Source organism: Episyrphus balteatus, chromosome 1 (genome assembly GCF_945859705.1).
Source record: "Episyrphus balteatus chromosome 1, idEpiBalt1.1, whole genome shotgun sequence".
Taxonomy (NCBI): domain Eukaryota; kingdom Metazoa; phylum Arthropoda; class Insecta; order Diptera; family Syrphidae; genus Episyrphus; species Episyrphus balteatus.
The window spans coordinates 80,917,335-80,936,594 of NC_079134.1; the positions used below are offsets into that span (position 1 = coordinate 80,917,335).

The 19,260-nt window shown below is 31.0% G+C and overlaps 1 protein-coding gene across 7 annotated transcripts in view; it reads left to right on the top strand.

The window, feature by feature from the left end:
• LOC129907232 (solute carrier family 12 member 6) overlaps nt 1–19,260 on the top strand; it is a 758,459-nt gene that overhangs the window by 491,495 nt on the left and 247,704 nt on the right. For all 7 annotated transcript variants that reach the window (XM_055983333.1, XM_055983338.1, XM_055983332.1 and 4 more), the window contains exons 9-10: nt 8,472–8,593; nt 8,652–8,734. In XM_055983333.1, the coding sequence (XP_055839308.1) occupies nt 8,472–8,593; nt 8,652–8,734 (205 nt within the window). The remainder of the gene's footprint in view (nt 1–8,471; nt 8,594–8,651; nt 8,735–19,260) is intronic.

A 19,260-nucleotide genomic window follows, 5' to 3' on the forward strand; every position in this document is an offset into this window, starting at 1 on the left:
TAGAAAATTTAAAAATAACTTTTTGCAGAGCAACAAATTCTGTCTATAATTGGGCGTTTTTAGTTTTTTTTGAAAAAGCATATAGATAAAAAGTCTCCACAAAATTGCATCTGTTGCAGTCGATTTGAAGGTCAAATCGTGGAGCAACAAATTGAAGATTAGGGTAACAAATTAGCAACAAATTAGCATCAAAATCCTGCATACTTAGATTTTCAAATTTGCGTTGTGGCGTACCCAGCTTGACGTCAAGCTGGGTACGCCACAGATTTAAGGGGTAAAGGGGGAGCAACAAATTTGGGATTGGGGTAACAAATTAGCAACAAACTAGCAACAAATTACTGCATACTTATTTTTTTTGAAATTTTGAGTACTACGATTTTTTGCGTTTTTTCGTTTCATCCACATATGTTCCACAAATGCATTCAAGCTCCGTTTTGCGTTTGCGTTTTTTCGTTTCATCCACATATGTTCCACAAATGCATTCAAGCTCCTCAAGGCATTTTGGACATGAAGAGATTGGAATAAAAACTTGATATGGATCTTTTTGAAAAGGTTTCAAGGACCTTTTTCTATTGATACCACTGTTTTGACTGAAGATTACTACATGAAGATTATTCTGTCGGACCAGACGGTATTCCTGCAGCAGTTTTGAAAAATTGTAAGTCAATTTTATCTCTTCCACTTAAACTTATTTTTGAATTATCTCTCAAGTTAGGTAAATTTCCTAGCATTTGGAAACAAGCGTTTATTACTCCTGTTTTTAAAAAAGGAGATAAATCTAATATAGTTAATTACTGACCCATATCTAAGCCTTCTTGTATTCCAAAGGTTTTTGAGCAAGTTGTTTGCGATAGCTTGGCGTTCCACTGTAAAAGAATTATATGCATTCAACAGCATGGCTTTATGCAAAAACGATCGACGGTTACAAACTTGCTTACTTTTTTACATAAGTGCTCAAATACGTTAGAAAGTGGGCAGGAACTTGACTGTATCTATACGGACTATTCTAAGTCTTTTGACCAACTCTCCCATGACATTATCAAATTTAAATTAAAAACTCTAGGTTTCCCTTTAGGTTTCGTTAATTGGATTTCTTCTTATCTTGAAAATAGATCTTATCAAGTGAAGTTCAGAGACGCTCTCTCAAAATCGTTCATTGCAAAATCAGGTGTTCCGCAAGGAAGTCATTTAGGACCTCTTCTTTTTATTCTAGCTATAAATGATGCCCCATTATGTATTCACCATAGCGAAATTCTCATTTTTGCAGATGACATGAAAATTTATAAAAGTATCAAATCGGTTAATGATCGGAGGCTTCTGCAAGAGGACATTAATCATTTTTCTATATGGTGTAGTAAGAATAGCTTAGTTTTGAATCCAATAAAATGTCAGACAATGACTTTTTCCAAAAAACGTGCTCCTAGTTTGTATGAATATAAAATATCCCAACACAAATTACAGCGTGTTCAGAGCTTTAAAGACCTAGGGGTTAATTTTAGTTATAACCTTGATTTTTCCGACCATATCAACGTCATCGTAAATAACGCCTTCACTATGCTAGGTTTTGTGAAGCGTTGGTCAAAAGAATTTCAAGATCCTTATGTGACTCTTTCCCTCTACAATTGTTTAGTACACCCCCACCTTGAGTACGCATCGCAAGTCTGGACTCAGTGGCGTACGTTGAGTCGCCGGGGCCCCGGGGCAAGGCTAAATTTTGGGGCCCCTTAGATACAAGGAAAAAGTACGTATACGACATATATTTTTTTTGTATGGCTTATTTATTTTAATGTTTTAATATGTTCGTAATGCACTTTGCTATAGTAACTAAAAATGTCTACCATAAAAGTAGTATATACTTGTACTAGGGGCCCCCAAAATTAAATATTTAGAGACCCCTAAATTGATATTTAATTTTCCATTTGATTGTTTTGAACCACTGAAGTAATAGCTTAAATAAAATTATAATTTTTCTTTTAAAAAAGCAGTTTATTTTTTTGGGGCCCCTGGGGTAACCTTTTTTTAAATCCATATATATGGTGTGGCTACCATACATTATACATTACGCTGAATAACATAATTTGTCTCCCTTGTATCCGAGGTGATTCAAATACATTTTAATTTACTTTGTAACTTAATTCATGCTAACAGTTTCCTTCTCTGCATTGTCTCCAGTGGGGGCCCTCGGGTCGGTCGGGGGCCCCAGGGCGCCGCCCCGCTTGCCCCAAGGGAGTGTACGCCCCTGTCTGGACTCCTTTTTACGAGACTCATAATGTAAGACTGGAATCAGTACAACGTAATTTCATTCATTTCGCCTTAAAAGGACGAGTGTGTGAAGTTAGCCCCCCTTTTTTTGAAATTGTTATTTTTGAAAGTTGTTCCAGGTTGTTCCCGATTTGTTCCGGATTGTTCCAAATTTTTTTTGAAAAATTTTCAAAAATGGGGCTTTTAGAGCCAAAAAACCGTTTTTGACCTAGCCCCCCTTTTTTCGAAAATTGAAATTTTGAAAGTTGTTCCGGGTTTAAAAAGTTGTTCCGAACATTGTTCCAAATTTTTGGACCTCTAAGTTCAATATTTCGAAAGTTAGGGGCCAAAAACCAAAAAATTCTAGCCCCCCTTTTTTCGATTTTTTAGGTTTTTATATTTTTTTTAGCTTTAAAAAGTTGTTCTAAACATTGTTCCAAGAAATTGAGGTCCTAAGGTTTGTATTTTTAAAGATATGGCTTTGGAAACTTTTTTTCAAAAAACTAAAAAAACAACTTTTCCAATTATTATTTTCCAATTTTTTTTTTTCTGAAATCGAATATTTAACCATATATACACATTTGGAGTGAGTTTCAGTGTTCTACATTAGGAGCATCAACTAGAAAATGCACTTTCAAAATAAATCTTGATGTTTTCACATTTTCAAAAATTTCCATAGGCCCCCCTTTTTTCGAAAAATAAAATTCCAAAAATTGTTCCAAGTTGAACATTAATATTTCTTAAGCCAAACCAAAAATCGTTAAGAAAAACAAACAACTAGGCATTTAAACTAAAAAAAACGGTTTAAGTAAACTCTTGCCCCAATTTTGCTCCCCTCTTGAAAATTTTAATATCCAAAAATTAAAACAAATTAGTCTTCTGATTTTCTTTAACCTGTTAAAATAAAATATGTTTCAAAGATATATCAACCCCGCAAAATTATAAAAAACCTCCCACCACTCCCCAAATTCGAAAATCGAAAATCCAAAAACGCACACACATGTATTATTATGAAAAATAAAATGTTCCCAACTTTTATCAAAAAATAATGAAAAATATAGATTTTAGAGCAAAAAAACTATTTTTACGATATTAGAAAAAAGTCCTCATTTAACCCCAAAAATTTTCAAAAATAAAAATTTAAAAAACAATATTGTGATAATATAGTCCTTTCAAATTAATTCCAGTTAAAACATAAGAAAAAAAAATGTTTATAAGTTTTTTTCGAAAACGTGCTCCCCAGACTCCCTTTTGACCAAAACTGAGAATATCAAATTAAATACTTATAAAAAACCCCACGTTAAAAAACATTATACGGGTTTCATACCATAAAACTTAAAATTAGATACTTAAAAAAATTAAAGAAAATTTTTACGATATAACAAAAAAAAAAAATTCTGGCTCCCCTTTTTCGAATTTTAAAAATCCAAAACTTGTTCCAGGTTGTTCTAGGGCTCTTCTAAATTGTTCCAGACTTTCGCTTCTTAATATTGATTTTTAGTATCAAAAATTTCAAAAAAATGCTCCCCCATCCCCCCTTTTGAAAAATCCAAAATCTAAAAGTTGTTCCAAGTGCACAATCACTCAAATCCAATTGTTCCAAAGTTTCATTCAAAAATATTCAAAACTGAGCATTTTAAGCCAAAATTTCATTTAATATGGGAAAATCATGTTAAACTTGTTCTGGCTCCCCTTTTTCGAATTTTAAAAATCCAAAACTTGTTCCAGGTTTTTCTAGGGCTCTTCTAAATTGTTCCAGACTTTCGCTTCTTAATATTGATTTTTAGTATGAAAAATTTCAAAAAAATGCTCCCCCATCCCCCCTTTTGACAAATCCAAAATCTAAAAATTGTTCCAAGTGCACAATCACTCAAATCCAATTGTTCCAAAGTTTCATTCAAAAATATTCAAAACTGAGCATTTTAAGCCAAAATTTCATTTAATATGGGAAAATCATGTTAAACTTGTTCTGGCTCCCCTTTTTCGAATTTCAAAAATCCAAAACTTGTTCCAGGTTGTTCTAGGGCTCTTCTAAATTGTTCCAGACTTTCGCTTCTTAATATTGATTTTTAGTATGAAAATTTTCAAAAAAATGCTCCCCCATCCCCCCTTTTGACAAATCCAAAATCTAAAAATTGTTCCAAGTGCACAATCACTCAAATCCAATTGTTCCAAAGTTTCATTCAAAAATATTCAAAACTGAGCATTTTAAGCCAAAATTTCATTTAATATGGGAAAATCATGTTAAACTTGTTCTGGCTCCCCTTTTTCGAATTTCAAAAATCCAAAACTTGTTCCAGGTTGTTCTAGGGCTCTTCTAAATTGTTCCAGACTTTCGCTTCTTAATGGGAGGGGGGTCTATTCCCCCCGTTTAGCCAGGAGGGACAATTTTCTTAAAAAAGTGACTTAATTTGGAAAACAAATTATGTATTTAAAATCAACGGTTTCACCTACAATGACGTGCTATATTTTGTAGAGCCAAAAACCTCGTCTTATATCTTGTTTTTGATTAAAGCTGATTTATGATACAGTTTTTTAACAATGAATTTTCAAAATCGAAAATCATTTCCAAAAAAAATAGAAAAAAAAACTTTGAACTAATTTGTTTCAAAATTGTATGTATTTAGGTACAATTTTAGTTTTAAAAATTCAATGCTCTTATTTGTTAACAAACAAAAACAGAAAACCGTAGTTTCGATAAAAATTAGTTTTGTTTTTTTATTAATTTCTGGAAAACGACAAGACATTTTCGAATACGGTTTTCTGTTCTTGTTTGTTAACAAATAAGAGCATTGAATTTTTAAAACTAAAATTGTACCTAAATACATACAATTTTGAAACAAATTAGTTCAAAGTTTTTTTTTTCTATTTTTTTTGGAAATGATTTTTGATTTTGAAAATTCATTTTTAAAAAACTGTATCATAAATCAGCTTTAATCAAAAACAAGATATAAGACGAGGTTTTTGGCTCTACAAAATATAGCACGTCATTGTAGGTGAAACCGTTGATTTTAAATAAATAATTTGTTTTCCAAATTAAGTCACTTTTTTAAGAAAATTGTCCCTCCTGGCTAAACGGGGGGAATAGACCCCCCTCCCATTAAGAAGCGAAAGTCTGGAACAATTTAGAAGAGCCCTAGAAAAACCTGGAACAAGTTTTGGATTTTTGAAATTCGAAAAAGGGGAGCCAGAACAAGTTTAACATGATTTTCCCATATTAAATGAAATTTTGGCTTAAAATGCTCAGTTTTGAATATTTTTGAATGAAACTTTGGAACAATTGGATTTGAGTGATTGTGCACTTGGAACAACTTTTAGATTTTGGATTTGTCAAAAGGGGGGATGGGGGAGCATTTTTTTGAAATTTTTGATACTAAAAATCAATATTAAGAAGCGAAAGTCTGGAACAATTTAGAAGAGCCCTAGAACAACCTGGAACAAGTTTTGGATTTTTAAAATTCGAAAAAGGGGAGCCAGAATTTTTTTTTTTTTATATCGTAAAAATTTTCTTTAATTTTTTTAAGTATCTAATTTTAAGTTTTATGGTATGAAACTCGTATAATGTTTTTTAACGTGGGGTTTTTTTATAAGTATTTAATTTGATATTCTCAGTTTTGGTCAAAAGGGAGTCTGGGGAGCACGTTTTCGAAAAAAACTTATAAACATTTTTTTTTCTTATGTTTTAACTGGAATTAATTTGAAAGGACTATATTATCACAATATTGTTTTTTAAATTTTTATTTTTGAAAATTTTTGGGGTTAAATGAGGACTTTTTTCTAATATCGTAAAAATAGTTTTTTTGCTCTAAAATCTATATTTTTCATTATTTTTTGATAAAAGTTGGGAACATTTTATTTTTCATAATAATACATGTGTGTGCGTTTTTGGATTTTCGGTTTTCGAATTTGGGGAGTGGTGGGGGGTTTTTTATAATTTTGGGGGGTTGATATATCTTTGAAACATATTTTATTTTAACAGGTTAAAGAAAATCAGAAGACTAATTTGTTTTAATTTTTGGATATTAAAATTTTCAAGAGGGGAGCAAAATTGGGGCAAGAGTTTACTTAAACCGTTTTTTTTAGTTTAAATGCCTAGTTGTTTGTTTTTCTTAACGATTTTTGGTTTGGCTTAAGAAATATTAATGTTCAACTTGGAACAACTTTTGGAATTTTATTTTTCGAAAAAGGGGGGCCTATGGAAATTTTTGAAAATGTGAAAACATCAAGATTTATTTTGAAAGTGCATTTTCGAGTTGATGCTCCTAATGTAGAACACTGAAACTCACTCCAAATATGTATATATGGTTAAATATTCGATTTCAGAAAAAAAAATTTGGAAAATAATAATTGGAAAAGTTGTTTTTTTAGTTTTTTGAAAAAAAGTTTCCAAAGCCATATCTTTAAAAATACAAACTTTAGGACCTCAATTTCTTGGAACAATGTTTAGAACAACTTTTTAAAGCTAAAAAAAATATAAAAACCTAAAAAATCGAAAAAAGGGGGGCTAGAATTTTTTGGTTTTTGGCCCCTAACTTTCGAAATATTGAACTTAAAGGTCCAAAAATTTGGAACAATGTTCGGAACAACTTTTTAAACCCGGAACAACTTTCAAAATTTCAATTTTCGAAAAAGGGGGGCTAGGTCAAAAACGGTTTTTTGGCTCTAAAAGCTCCATTTTTGAAAATTTTTCAAAAAAAAATTGGAACAATCCGGAACAAATCGGGAACAACCTGGAACAACTTTCAAAAATAACAATTTCAAAAAAAGGGGGGCTAACTTCACACACTCTAAAAGGACTGCCATGGTCTGATCCTTATAATCTTCCTCCTTATGAACATCGGATTAATCTCCTTCAGATTCAAACTTTGGCTCAAAGAAGGGTTAACAATGACATAATCTTCATTCACCAGTTAATCACAGGCGTGATTGATGCACCAAATTTACTTAATTCTGTTGGTTTTAACTATCGAGGGGGTGCTTATAGCCTCCGATGCTTGGATTTAATGAATATTCCACCACACCGAACAAATTATGGCTTGCATGAACCTTTAACACGCATGTGTAAACTTCTAAATTTAAATTCAAACCTTTTTGATTTAAACTTTAATAAAAATAGATTAAAAACTGTCTTAAAAACCAGTGTACCACGCTCATAAATGTTTGTGTTTATTTGTATGTCTTTTTTGTTGCTCAAGTAATTATTTTGTTTGTATTTCTTTAATGTTTGTTTTATCTAATATTGAATTCAATGTTTTTTTCTTAGTGTACGTTTTTTGTAGTTATTATTTGCTTACTAACTACTAACACTGCACTAAGTGATGAGCCGGATAACACACTTTTGTGTTGGCAAATGGTCGCAAGACGGTGCTTGCTATAAGCGCTCTTCGGCTATGAACTGATAGTGTAAAAAAAAAAACCACTGTTTTGACTGTGCGATAATTTTTGGGCGATTTAGCTGTTTTTCATAATCTGTTAATGTGCATTTGAAGGGCAAAACGTGGAGCAACAAATTCGAGATTAGGGTAACAAATTAGCAACAAAATAGCAACAAATTCCTGCATACTTACATTTTTTAAATTTTGAATTTTAATTTGTGGCGTACCCAGCTTGACGTCAAGCTGGGTACGGCACAGATTTAAGGGGTAAGGGCAGGAGCAACAAATTCGAGATTGGGGTAACAAATTAGCACCAAATTCCTGCATACTCAGATTTTGGATTTTCGGTTGTGGCGTACCCAGCTTGACGGACCTATTTTTGTGTCATAGAGTCACAACAATTAATTAAAACAATACGTACGTATTGTTGGTCTTGTTAATGTTGTTGATGTTTTCGTTGAAGTTGTTGTCAATGTTGGTGTTGCTGGTTTTTTTATTGTTGGTGTTGTTGTCGTTGTTGGTGTTGTTGCTGTTGATTGCTACCAACTTCCAAAAACGTTCTTTAGCTGAAAAAAAAAACTGAAGAGCAAAATTAATACTCAGATCAAGCATTTGGAGACTACCAATCTCTAAATCTCTAGTCAATCAACATAGTACATACATATTTTCCAGTTTAATTAAAAATTCTTTCGGGAATTTGCTTACACCTATTAAATTATGGCAAGATATATGCCCTTTTAGGGTTCTCCTGCAAATTCATTTATTAATTTGCTACGTCTTAATTATCGTAGCCGTGTTGAATTCATTTTTATAATAATAAAAAATACAATCCATATAACTTTTAAATCACTTTAGCATGTGCGTTCTTGGCAAACGTTTACTCAAAGATGTTCCATTAGAAAACTGTACAAAAGAAGAAGGAGGAATGATATACAATGCATTTTGTTCAGGTGGAGAGTGCAGCGCCTATTATATAGGTAAGTTTAAAAGATTTATCGATTGTTTTTAAACTCAAAACATTTTTATTTTTTTTAGCCAACAATGTAACCAAAATAAAAGGAATCAAAGGATTATCGAGCGGAGTATTTTATGAAAATATCTTGCCATCATTCTTAGAGGTGAGGATAGTCCTAAGATAGAATGTTATTTGCAAAATTAATACGCCATAGATTTAATAAGAAAATAATAAACGCCAGACGTTAGTAAATTATATTAATTTTGTGAACATAAACGGCTCAACGTTTATAAATTGGTGATAACTTTCGCATTTGTAAAGATAATTGAACGAAAAAAATTTTATAATTTAGTTAATAAATAAGTCTTAATACATTCGACCGTATAATTTCTAATTTTGAGCAATTGTAATTTAGAGAGTATGAAAAGCGGCAATTTTTGTCGTTTTTTTAGTACGACCTATTTGTTTTGTGTTTGTTTCTTACTCAGACTAAAAAAAATTTTTTCTTGAAAACAATCAAGGTGGTAATATTGAAATGAGTTTTTTAATACTTTTTATTTTGATGAATTATATTGATAAATGCAGAAGTTACAGCTGTCCAAACATAGCAAGGTCAAGTAAAATAGCATCAGCTCCGATTGATTATGTTCTATAAAAAAACAAATTTTAGTTTTTCAAAGTAGTTTTACTCCGTACTTTGATTCAATCTCAATCCAAAATAGAATAAAAAAAAATGTTTAGTCTGAGTAAAGGCCCAACTATAATAGGCATATGCGCGCATGGGCTTATGTCAAAAGGACATGAGTGAGTTGTCGAACATACACAATTCTTATGGGATAGCTATAATGCCCATATGCGCGCTTCGTTAACTTTCGTTAAGCATATGCCGTGCGCTCTGAACCGCACGACATGAGTAAATTTTTCATAATAAAATGTAAACAACGTGGATGCAAGGGCGATAAAAAAATTAAATTAATTTTCACTTTATAAAAATGTGCTAAACGAATTTTGAATTGAATAAAAACAGTTTTAAAAATATTTTTGTGTAAATTCAACACGTTTTTTTACAAAAAGTATGGAAAACAAAAATGTAAATTGTGACAGAAAGCTATGCGCGCGTATGTTCACTATGGCTACTCCTCATGTTTTCAGAAACAGGACGAAGCAGTTCGTTTGATTTTGATATAAACCCATGCGCGCATATGCCTATTATGGTTGGGCCTAAAGAAACAAACACAAAACAAATAGGTCGTACTAAAATAAAATGGACGACTGGGTCGCACGAACTTGCTCTTAGAATTCAAGTTCCTTATATAGAAATTTGGGAAATGTACAAATGTACACCTCTAGAATATACACACCAAATATGAACTCTTTATATTAATGGGAAGGTTCTCCGCTTCGAAATTTTCCATTTTTACATCAAGCTTCTACTTAAAAAAAATCATTTTTTTTTTTTAAATCTACAAAAAAGGCCTTATACAATTTTTTCGTTTATCTAACCGTTTAATAGATATTTGAGGTCCAAAAATCGGGAAAATCTTTAAGTAATAATAATAATAATCTTTAAGTAAAATCTTAAAAGTAATAATATTCCAATAGAAAGTGGATCGTTTGCTGTTATACTACTTAATCCATACCCTCATACTTCTTGGAATCCGTGGATCACATAATTCCAATAGAAAATGATTATTATAAAAATTTAGTAGTTTGTTTTTTATTTTGTCTTCCCAAAATGAGTCGTCTTTATGTATTTTTATATAAACAAAATCGCACGATGTCTGTACACCAAAAAAACAATGGGATCGTTTTGTAATGTGCAGTTGTTTTTGCACTTGATAAAAATAATCCTCGTTTTTTTTTTAGTACAAAAGTATCTCCGCTTTTCTGAAGATATTTTAGTTTTTTCTTTTCAACTGCATCGCTTATAGTCAAGTTTTTGATTGATGATGGGCATTTGACTTCACAGATGCCATCTTCGCTCTACTAAGCCGTCAGGTGTTGCTCCAAGGTAGTGAAACTCATCATCAATAAAAAATCCGCATTTTCGTACTTTGATTTTTACATTTGGCACACTAAAACAAAACAACTAGATATAGTATATACCTCCTACTGCCTATTTAAAAAAAAAGCATTTTAAAGTTTTTGACTGGTCATATTTCTCATAAGTTTGTTTTGAAAAATTAGGTATACAAATGAAGTAATTGAGAAGCAGAATAGTTGTGCACTCTTTCACAGAAAAAGGCAATTTCATCTATAAGATCAAATTCGAAAATTTAGATTTTTTTATTATAATGCGCCTGTCTTTCCAAATTTTTTTTTTTTTCATAGAAAAAAATATATCCATACAGTTGCTCAGAAGAATACCTAACTTGCAACATCATAAATTTATGAACGAGATAAATAAACCAGTTTAAAAAAAATTTAAATAAGAATACAAAAAAAAACTCGTTTATCCTATTCCATATACCTACCACGCAACACCAGATACCATATATTGCGAACGTGCGAGAGATCCATTTCCTGTATCCTCTCGTTTTCGCGAAAAAAAAACAACAACACTTTGCATGCGCGATGAGCTTGCCTGGCGCCAATCCTTTTTTATGGAAAAACCTATATACAAACAATATGTAGAATGCAGATACCTAAGTTCATCTTATTCTTTATACCACCAAACAACCACTCGACAGAGCGAGTGCGAGAGATCATGTAGAAACAAAATAGAAGATAATAAAGAGAGAGATACAACTAGCGCCAGCGGAATTTGTTTGAACTACAAATTCCAATACATACGCATTCCATGAATTTCTGAGGAAAAAAATGGAAAGTAGACTCTTTTTCAAAAATTAATTGTTAGAAAACTATTATAGCAATTCTTGTTTTCTAACTTGGTATTGATAGAAAAAATAATGAAAAAAAATTAAAAAAATATAACAAAAAATCTAAAAATTCTGGTTTCATAGTACAGTTTATTGTTTTTGGGACTACTTAAAAAGCGATGGGAGGGTTAAAAAATTATATTTTCCAACAAAACATAGCTTTACTCCATAGACCATAAACTAAGCTTTTAAATAAAATAATATCATTCTTTGAAAAACAAAGAAATTAAACCACTTTTTTTTTTTAAAGTTAAGAAAAAATGACTTTTTAACATTTTTTTTTTTTGTTTAAGACCTTAAAACTTAATATAAATTTCGATGAATTTTAACAATAATTGCAGAAGTTACACATAATCAAACATTGTAACATAAGGAAAAATAGCTTCAGTTTCGATTAATTTTTTTCTATGAAAAATACATTTTTAGATTTTCAAAATAGTTTTACTCCGTAGTTTGATTCAACCTCAATCCAAAATAGAAATAAAAATTTTGGTCTAACTAAGAAACAAACCAATGTCTTTCAGGTCGTTCTAAAACAACGAACTTTTTATCATGTTTTGTTCTCTCTTAATTACAAGTGCACAAATTTGGAAATTGTGGGGATGAAGATATTTAGCCTTGTTTATTATCTAAATAATAAAATTTATTTCATTCAATTATCTTTAAAAATGTAAAAGTTATTCACCGATTTGTAAACGATAACCCGATTTTTACGAGGTCCACTCAGCCTTAAGATTCATTTAAAAAAAAAAAATCAAAATCGTTAGAGCCGTTTAAAAAAAAAATAATTTTTTGCAAATAATTTTTTGGAAAAAAGTTTTAAAATAAAATTTTTATGCCATTTTGTAGAAATCATTCATCAGCATCTAAAACCAAAAATTTCAAAAAAATTCAAAAAAAATTAAAAATTTTTTCTTTAATCCAAAAATTATTTTTTTCATAATTTTATTTTTGGTTTATATTAAAATTATATAAATGCTTTTTTACAAAAAGTTTCGTTGAAATTAAATATGTAGTTTCGGAGGAAATCGGATTAAAAAAAAAAACGGTTCTATGGCAGGTACCGTTAATAAATGATTTTCAAAAAAAAAAATTTCATTAAATGATAACCCTTGTCTTAAAATTCACATTTGAATTTTTTTAACAAAATCGTTGTTGCCATTTTCAAACAAATTCAACTTTACTTAAATCGATATATACATATATGACAGGTACCGTTATTTTTGGTCCAAAAAAATTAATTCCAAAAACTCCAATAAATGCTACATACCTACCAAGTTTGACATTAATCGGTCCATCCGTTTGGGCTGTAGCTTCGTATACTGACAGACAGACGGACTTCCGGGGCCAACCTTTTTGGCATCTCTATCATCGTAGAGTGGCCCATAGACAAGACACTTGTGTACACACTTGTGAGCAAATTTGTGTGTACACCGCACCACAGACGGCACACCGATCATGACACCGACACAAAAAAATCAAAAAGTTTTGATTCTGTCGCTCCGGTGTGCACACAAGTCTGGTGTGTGTGGGCCGCTTAATGTTATCTCAAATTATTTTTTTTGTACGAATGCATAACTTGATAGTACCTTGCACATATATCCCAAGTAAAACCGACAAAAATTACCGCTATTTATACTCTTTCGATTACAATTGCTCAAAATTAGAAATTATAAGGTCGAATATTTTAAGCCTTGTTTATTATTATTATTACAATTTATTTCATTCAGTTATCTTAACAAATGCGAAAGTTATCTACCAATTTATAAACGTTGAGCGAGTCCGTAACAAAAGTGTGAAAACAAATAGTATTCACGACTTTTAGTATTAGGTAGGAAAGTATGAAACAATAAAAGTAGATATTCCAGGAAAAAAGTATGTGCGACAAAAGTTCGAAAAATGGAAAACTATTATTTTGACTGGGTTTTGATCTGGCAATAGTTACAAAAGAGAAATTTGCGAAAACAAAATTGGAAATGGACAATTCTGATTGGTCAAGAAGGAATAAATAGACGAATTTATTGTTAGATAGGGCTGGGATCTCAGAAAAAAGAGAGTATATAGATATTCATAATGATAAGAGGTCTTAATTTAATTTGCAGCCTCGCAGCTGCGGTGAGCGAGGCAAGGTTAAGAATGCGCTCGATTATTTTTTTTTAAATAGGGAGAGTGGAATATTTATATGGAAGGTTGACGTCCCGTGGCCAATATTTTGTTATTTATTTATAAATTTTGTTATTTATTTATTTAGTTGTATTGTACAGAAATTTTGTCACTTTAAAGTACCTACTTCACAAATACATAAATATAAAATGCAATTTTATATTTATAAAATGCAATTTTATATTTATGTATATTGTAGGTATATGTAGGTATGTAGGTACGGTGAATCGCAAGGTATGTGCTAAAAAGATAGTGCATGTACCTAGGTCGGATTAAGACAAGAAAAATTTCGTAGAGGATAGGGAGGGTTCTATTCCCCTTCGTTTAGACGGGAGAGGTAGGTACCTACTTTCCAAAAACGTGGCTTAGCTTGGAAAAAACATCATTTTAAATCAACGGTTATACTCACAACATCTTCTTGTAAAGCCAATTACTTTTAAATTCATTTTTTTATTAAATTAAACTGTTTTCAGGAAAGATTTTTGAAAAACCAGTTTTCCAAGTTATAACATAAAAAAAGAACAAAGTTCTATGTAAGTTCTAATTTTTCTTTTTCAAAATAGAAAAAAAACCGCGTTTTTTAACAGTTTTTAACAATTAAAAAACTCGGCTTATCCGAGAATATTAACCCTCTGTCGGCACACGGGTGCGAATTTGGCAGGACAAAAATAAAAAATCTACGATTTTTCAAAAAAGTGATTACAAAAAAGTCTCTTTGTAAGGGTGAAAATATTTTCTTTGGGAATTGTGAAAACAATATTCGAATTCCTCGGAAAATTCTACATCAATTTCAAGTACGATTCTCTATTAAATATTGAGACCGAAAAAAGTTGTAGCGACATGAAAAAAGTATGAACCAAATTCGCCCCCGTGTGCCTATCACGTCACAAAAAAGAGGTGTGCCTACAGAGGGTTAAAATTATGTCTGTAAGAAACCGCGAAAGCCTTAAATGTTCGAATCCAAAAATATTTTGTCTTCTTCGAAAAAGTTAAAAACAAAACTAGTTTTTTTGTAAGAAAATCTTTTATTTTTGGTTCTACTATCTGCATGGTTGATACCTATTAGCGATTTAAGAAAATACTTAATTTGGTATACTTTTACACAAACATCTTATTGGATTTTTTTCTGTTAATACCTAGAAATTTTATTACGTTTAGAAAGTTTTGATATTTTTGTTGGTTGCTCAGGTATTAATTTTTAAAGAATGTACCATTTCTTGTCCAAATTATTTTTTTCAACAATAATAAAAAAAAGTCATCCACAAGTTTACCAGAAGAGTCATAAATTTTACTATACCTAATACATTACATTTTATTTAAAATGCGGTTCATCAAATATCCAGGATATTGCACTGATTCAACTAGGTTCATCATATTACCAACAGTTGTAAGTTTTTTAAGCATACACTAAAACCCCAGTAAAAAATATTTATCAGCAAAGTATTATTGTCAAAACATTAACACTTAAATAGTCTATCCAATAAGAAATACCTACTATTTTTCATTTTCTTCAATATATTCGACCAATGAAAAATCACGAAACTTTTCATTTTTTTTGGGACCCCCACGCCAGAGTCTACTTCTATGCACATATTTCTTCTTTTAACCAATGAGAAATAACACAAAAAAAATAAAACAAAAATTACAGACAGGTTCTGCTCCCATATATTTAACTTTGTTCTAGGTATTTTAGTTTGACTAAAACTACGCATATATGTATATACAAACTAGAAAAAACTAAGACGAATTAATGAAAATAGAAATAAAGAATAAAAAAAAATAAAAAAATAGAATGAGTTCCAGGGATGTCAATAAATTCAAGAAAAGCTACCTTAATTTGATATAAGGTTGACAATAATTACTTTGCATTGCGACCTCGCTGGAATTCTCTCAGAGAGCCTTAATCGTTTACTCTCAGTAATTTTTGTTTTATTTTTTTTGTGTTATTTCTCATTGGTTAAAAGAAGAAGTATGTGCATAGAAGTAGACTCTGGCGTGGGGGCTCCAAAAAAAAATAAAAAGTTTCGTGATTTTTCATTGGTCGAATATATTGAAGAAAATGAAAAATAGTAGGTATTTCTTATTGGATAGACTATTTAAGTGTTAATGTTTTGACAATAATACTTGGCAGATAATTTTTACTGGGGTCTTAGTGTATGCTTAAAAAACTTACAAATGTTGGTAATATGATGAACCTAGTTGAATCAGTGCAATATCCTGGATATTTGATGAACCGCATTTTAAATAAAATGTAATGTATTAGGTATAATAAAATTTATGACTCTTCTGGTAAACTTGTGGATGACTTTTTTTTATTATTGTTGAAAAAAATAATTTGGACAAGAAATGGTACATTCTTTAAAAATTAATACCTGAGCAACCAACAAAAATATCAAAACTTTCTAAACGTTGAAGCAGCTAGCTTTTTAGCCGAATAAGAAAGCGACAAAATTAACCAAATTGAAATCAAAGTCGACAAATTGATAATTTTATTAAATAATATTATTTATTCAAAGTTAAAGTTTAACAAAAATGATGATGAAATACAAGATAATGCACTTGAGTGTGGTTTATAATGGACTGTGTCCTAATTACAAAAGCTTCGGCTTTTATTCTGTTTTACAATGTATACATAACACCTGTTGTTGTTGTGTTCTTTTGCTTGAACTTGCTTCAGTCATCGTCGGTCGCAACCACCGCTATTTGGGAGCGAGATCGTTGCTATGGGTCAAGGCTCAAGGGCAATGATGCAGGTGTTCGATGTCTTGTTATACCTTTGCTATTATGTAGTTATCGATGATGAAGATGTTGCTATTTTTCGGTCGCAACCACCGCTATTCGGGAGCGACCGATGATGGTGATGATATTGTGCGAAGTTCAGTGCCTGGCCTTGGCCTACATTCGATGTTGACATTGACATTGAATTATGAATAATTGTTGTGCTAAAACGAAACAAAATGTTATAGGGTGATGTTTTGGATGTTTGGCAAGAAACAACCAAAATTAATTTGTTGCAAGCAGCAACAAACGTAATAAAATTTCTAGGTATTAACAGAAAAAAATCCAATAAGATGTTTGTGTAAAAGTATACCAAATTAAGTATTTTTTTAAATCGCTAATGGGTATCAACCATGCAGATAGATGAACCAAAAATAAAAGTCTTTCTTACAAAAAAAATAGTTTTGTTTTTAACTTTTTCGAAGAAGACAAAATATTTTTGGATTCGAACATTTAAGGCTTTCGCGGTTTCTTACAGACATAATTTTAATATTCTCGGATAAGCCACGTTTTTTAATTGTTAAAAACTGTTAAAAAACGCGGCTTTTTTTCTACTTTGAAAAAGAAAAATTAGAACTTATATAGAACTTTGTTCTTTTTTTATGTTATAACTTGGAAAACTGGTTTTTCAAAAATCTTTCCTGTAAACAGTTTAATTTAATAAAAAAAATGAATTAAAAAGTAATTGGCTTTACAAGAAGATGTTGTGAGTATAACCGTTGATTTAAAATAATGTTTTTTCTAAGCTAAGCCACGTTTTTGGAAAGTACCTACCTCTCCCGTCTAAACGAAGGGGAATAGAACCCTCCCTATCCTCTACGAAATTTTTCTTGTCTTAATCCGACCTAGGTACATGCACTATCTTTTTAGCACATACCTTGCGATTCACCGTACCTACATACCTACCTACATATACCTACAATATACATAAATATAAAATTGCATTTTATAAATATAAATATAAAATTGCATTTTATAAATATAAATATAAAATTGCATTTTATATTTATGTATTTGTGAAGTAGGTACTTTAAAGTGACAAAATTTCTGTACAATACAACTAAATAAATAAATAACAAAATTTATAAATAAATAACAAAATATTGGCCACGGGACGTCAACCTTCCATATAAATATTCCACTCTCCCTAATTAAAAAAAAATAATCGAGCGCATTCTTAACCTTGCCTCGCTCACCGCAGCTGCGAGACTGCAAATTAAATTAAGACCTCTTATCATTATGAATATCTATATACTCTCTTTTTTCTGAGATCCCAGCCCTATCTAACAATAAATTCGTCTATTTATTCCTTCTTGACCAATCAGAATTGTCCATTTCCAATTTTGTTTTCGCAAATACTCATTTCTCTTTTGTAACTATTGCCAGATCAAAACCCAGTCAAAATAATAGTTTTCCATTTTTCGAACTTTTGTCGCTCATACTTTTTTCCTTGAATACTTTACTTGTTTCATTCTTTCCTACCTGATACTAAAAGTCGTGAATACTTTTTGTTTTCACACTTTTGACGGGTTCCCATAATACAATACAATTTATTTCATTCAGTTATCTTAACAAATGCGAAAGTTATCTACCGGGAGACGGACAGAATCCCGAAATCCAAAATCCAGAAAGACCAAAATCCAGAAAACCCTAAATCCTGAAAACCCCAAATCCCGAAAACCCAAAATCCTGAAAACCCAAGATCCCGAAAACCCAAAATCCTGAAAACCTAGAATCCCGAAAACCCAAGATCCCGAAAAGCCAGAATCCCGAAAAACCAAAATCCCGAAAACCCAAAATCCAGAAAGGCCAAAATCCGGAAAAAAATCAGAAAAAATAAAAAACTCTTCAAAACTGTGTTTCACTGAAATTTTAACTGAAACATAAAATTAAAACCAATTAAAAACAATTAAAACATACAATATTATTATAAGTTAAATATTAAAACTCATAATTGTTTTGATTTTAGTTCAACGATTTTCCAACTTAACTCAATCATTAGAAAACACGCTGAAATCACAATAAGAACTTGAAATCATGTAAAAAAAGATATTAACGGAATCGTAAACTTATATTGTTTTTTACGTAATAACACCTTAATTTCACACTTAGGATTGCTTTCGAAACCAAAATCCCGAAAAATTATATAAAATGAAAAATTTGCGCAAATTTTTCATTTTATACAATTTTTCGGGGTTTCGGGATCCCATTCGGGATTTTGGGTTTTCGGGATTCTGGATTTTCGGGATTCTGGGTTTTCGGGATTTTGGGTTTTCGGGATTTTGGGTTTTCGGGATTTTGGGTTTTCGGGATTCTGGGTTTTCGGGATTTTGGGTTTTCGGGATTTAGGGTTTTCGGGATTTGGGGTTTTCGGGATTTCGGTTTTCGGGATTTTGTCCTCAATCCGTATTTACCAATTTATAAACGTTGAGCCGTTTATGTGATGGTCCCACCCCCCCTTAAAAAACATATGTAAATTCTTTTTCATAAACCGATCGCACTGGCCAGACAACGGCGTATACAAGGGGGGGGTCAGGGGGTCATGACCCCCCCCAAGAACTCAGAACTTAAAAAAGAATTTGTTATGTGATACTGAAATCTCTTGAGTAATATTATTTTTAAAATGTTGAAGTTTTAGAACATGAACGAAAATTAAAGGTAAAAAAAATTTTTGGTATTCAAACAAACTATTTTACCATATTTTGGAGATGTGGTCATATTTTTAGCGAACGCTATGCTGGATTAGGATTATTTTGATTCGTTCGATAATATTAGTTGAGCTGTGCTGTAGAGTTTTGTATGGAAACAAAATCCGGATAAGTATTATATTCAAAGCTTTTTAAAAGAAATTGAATCTAGTAGGTACACA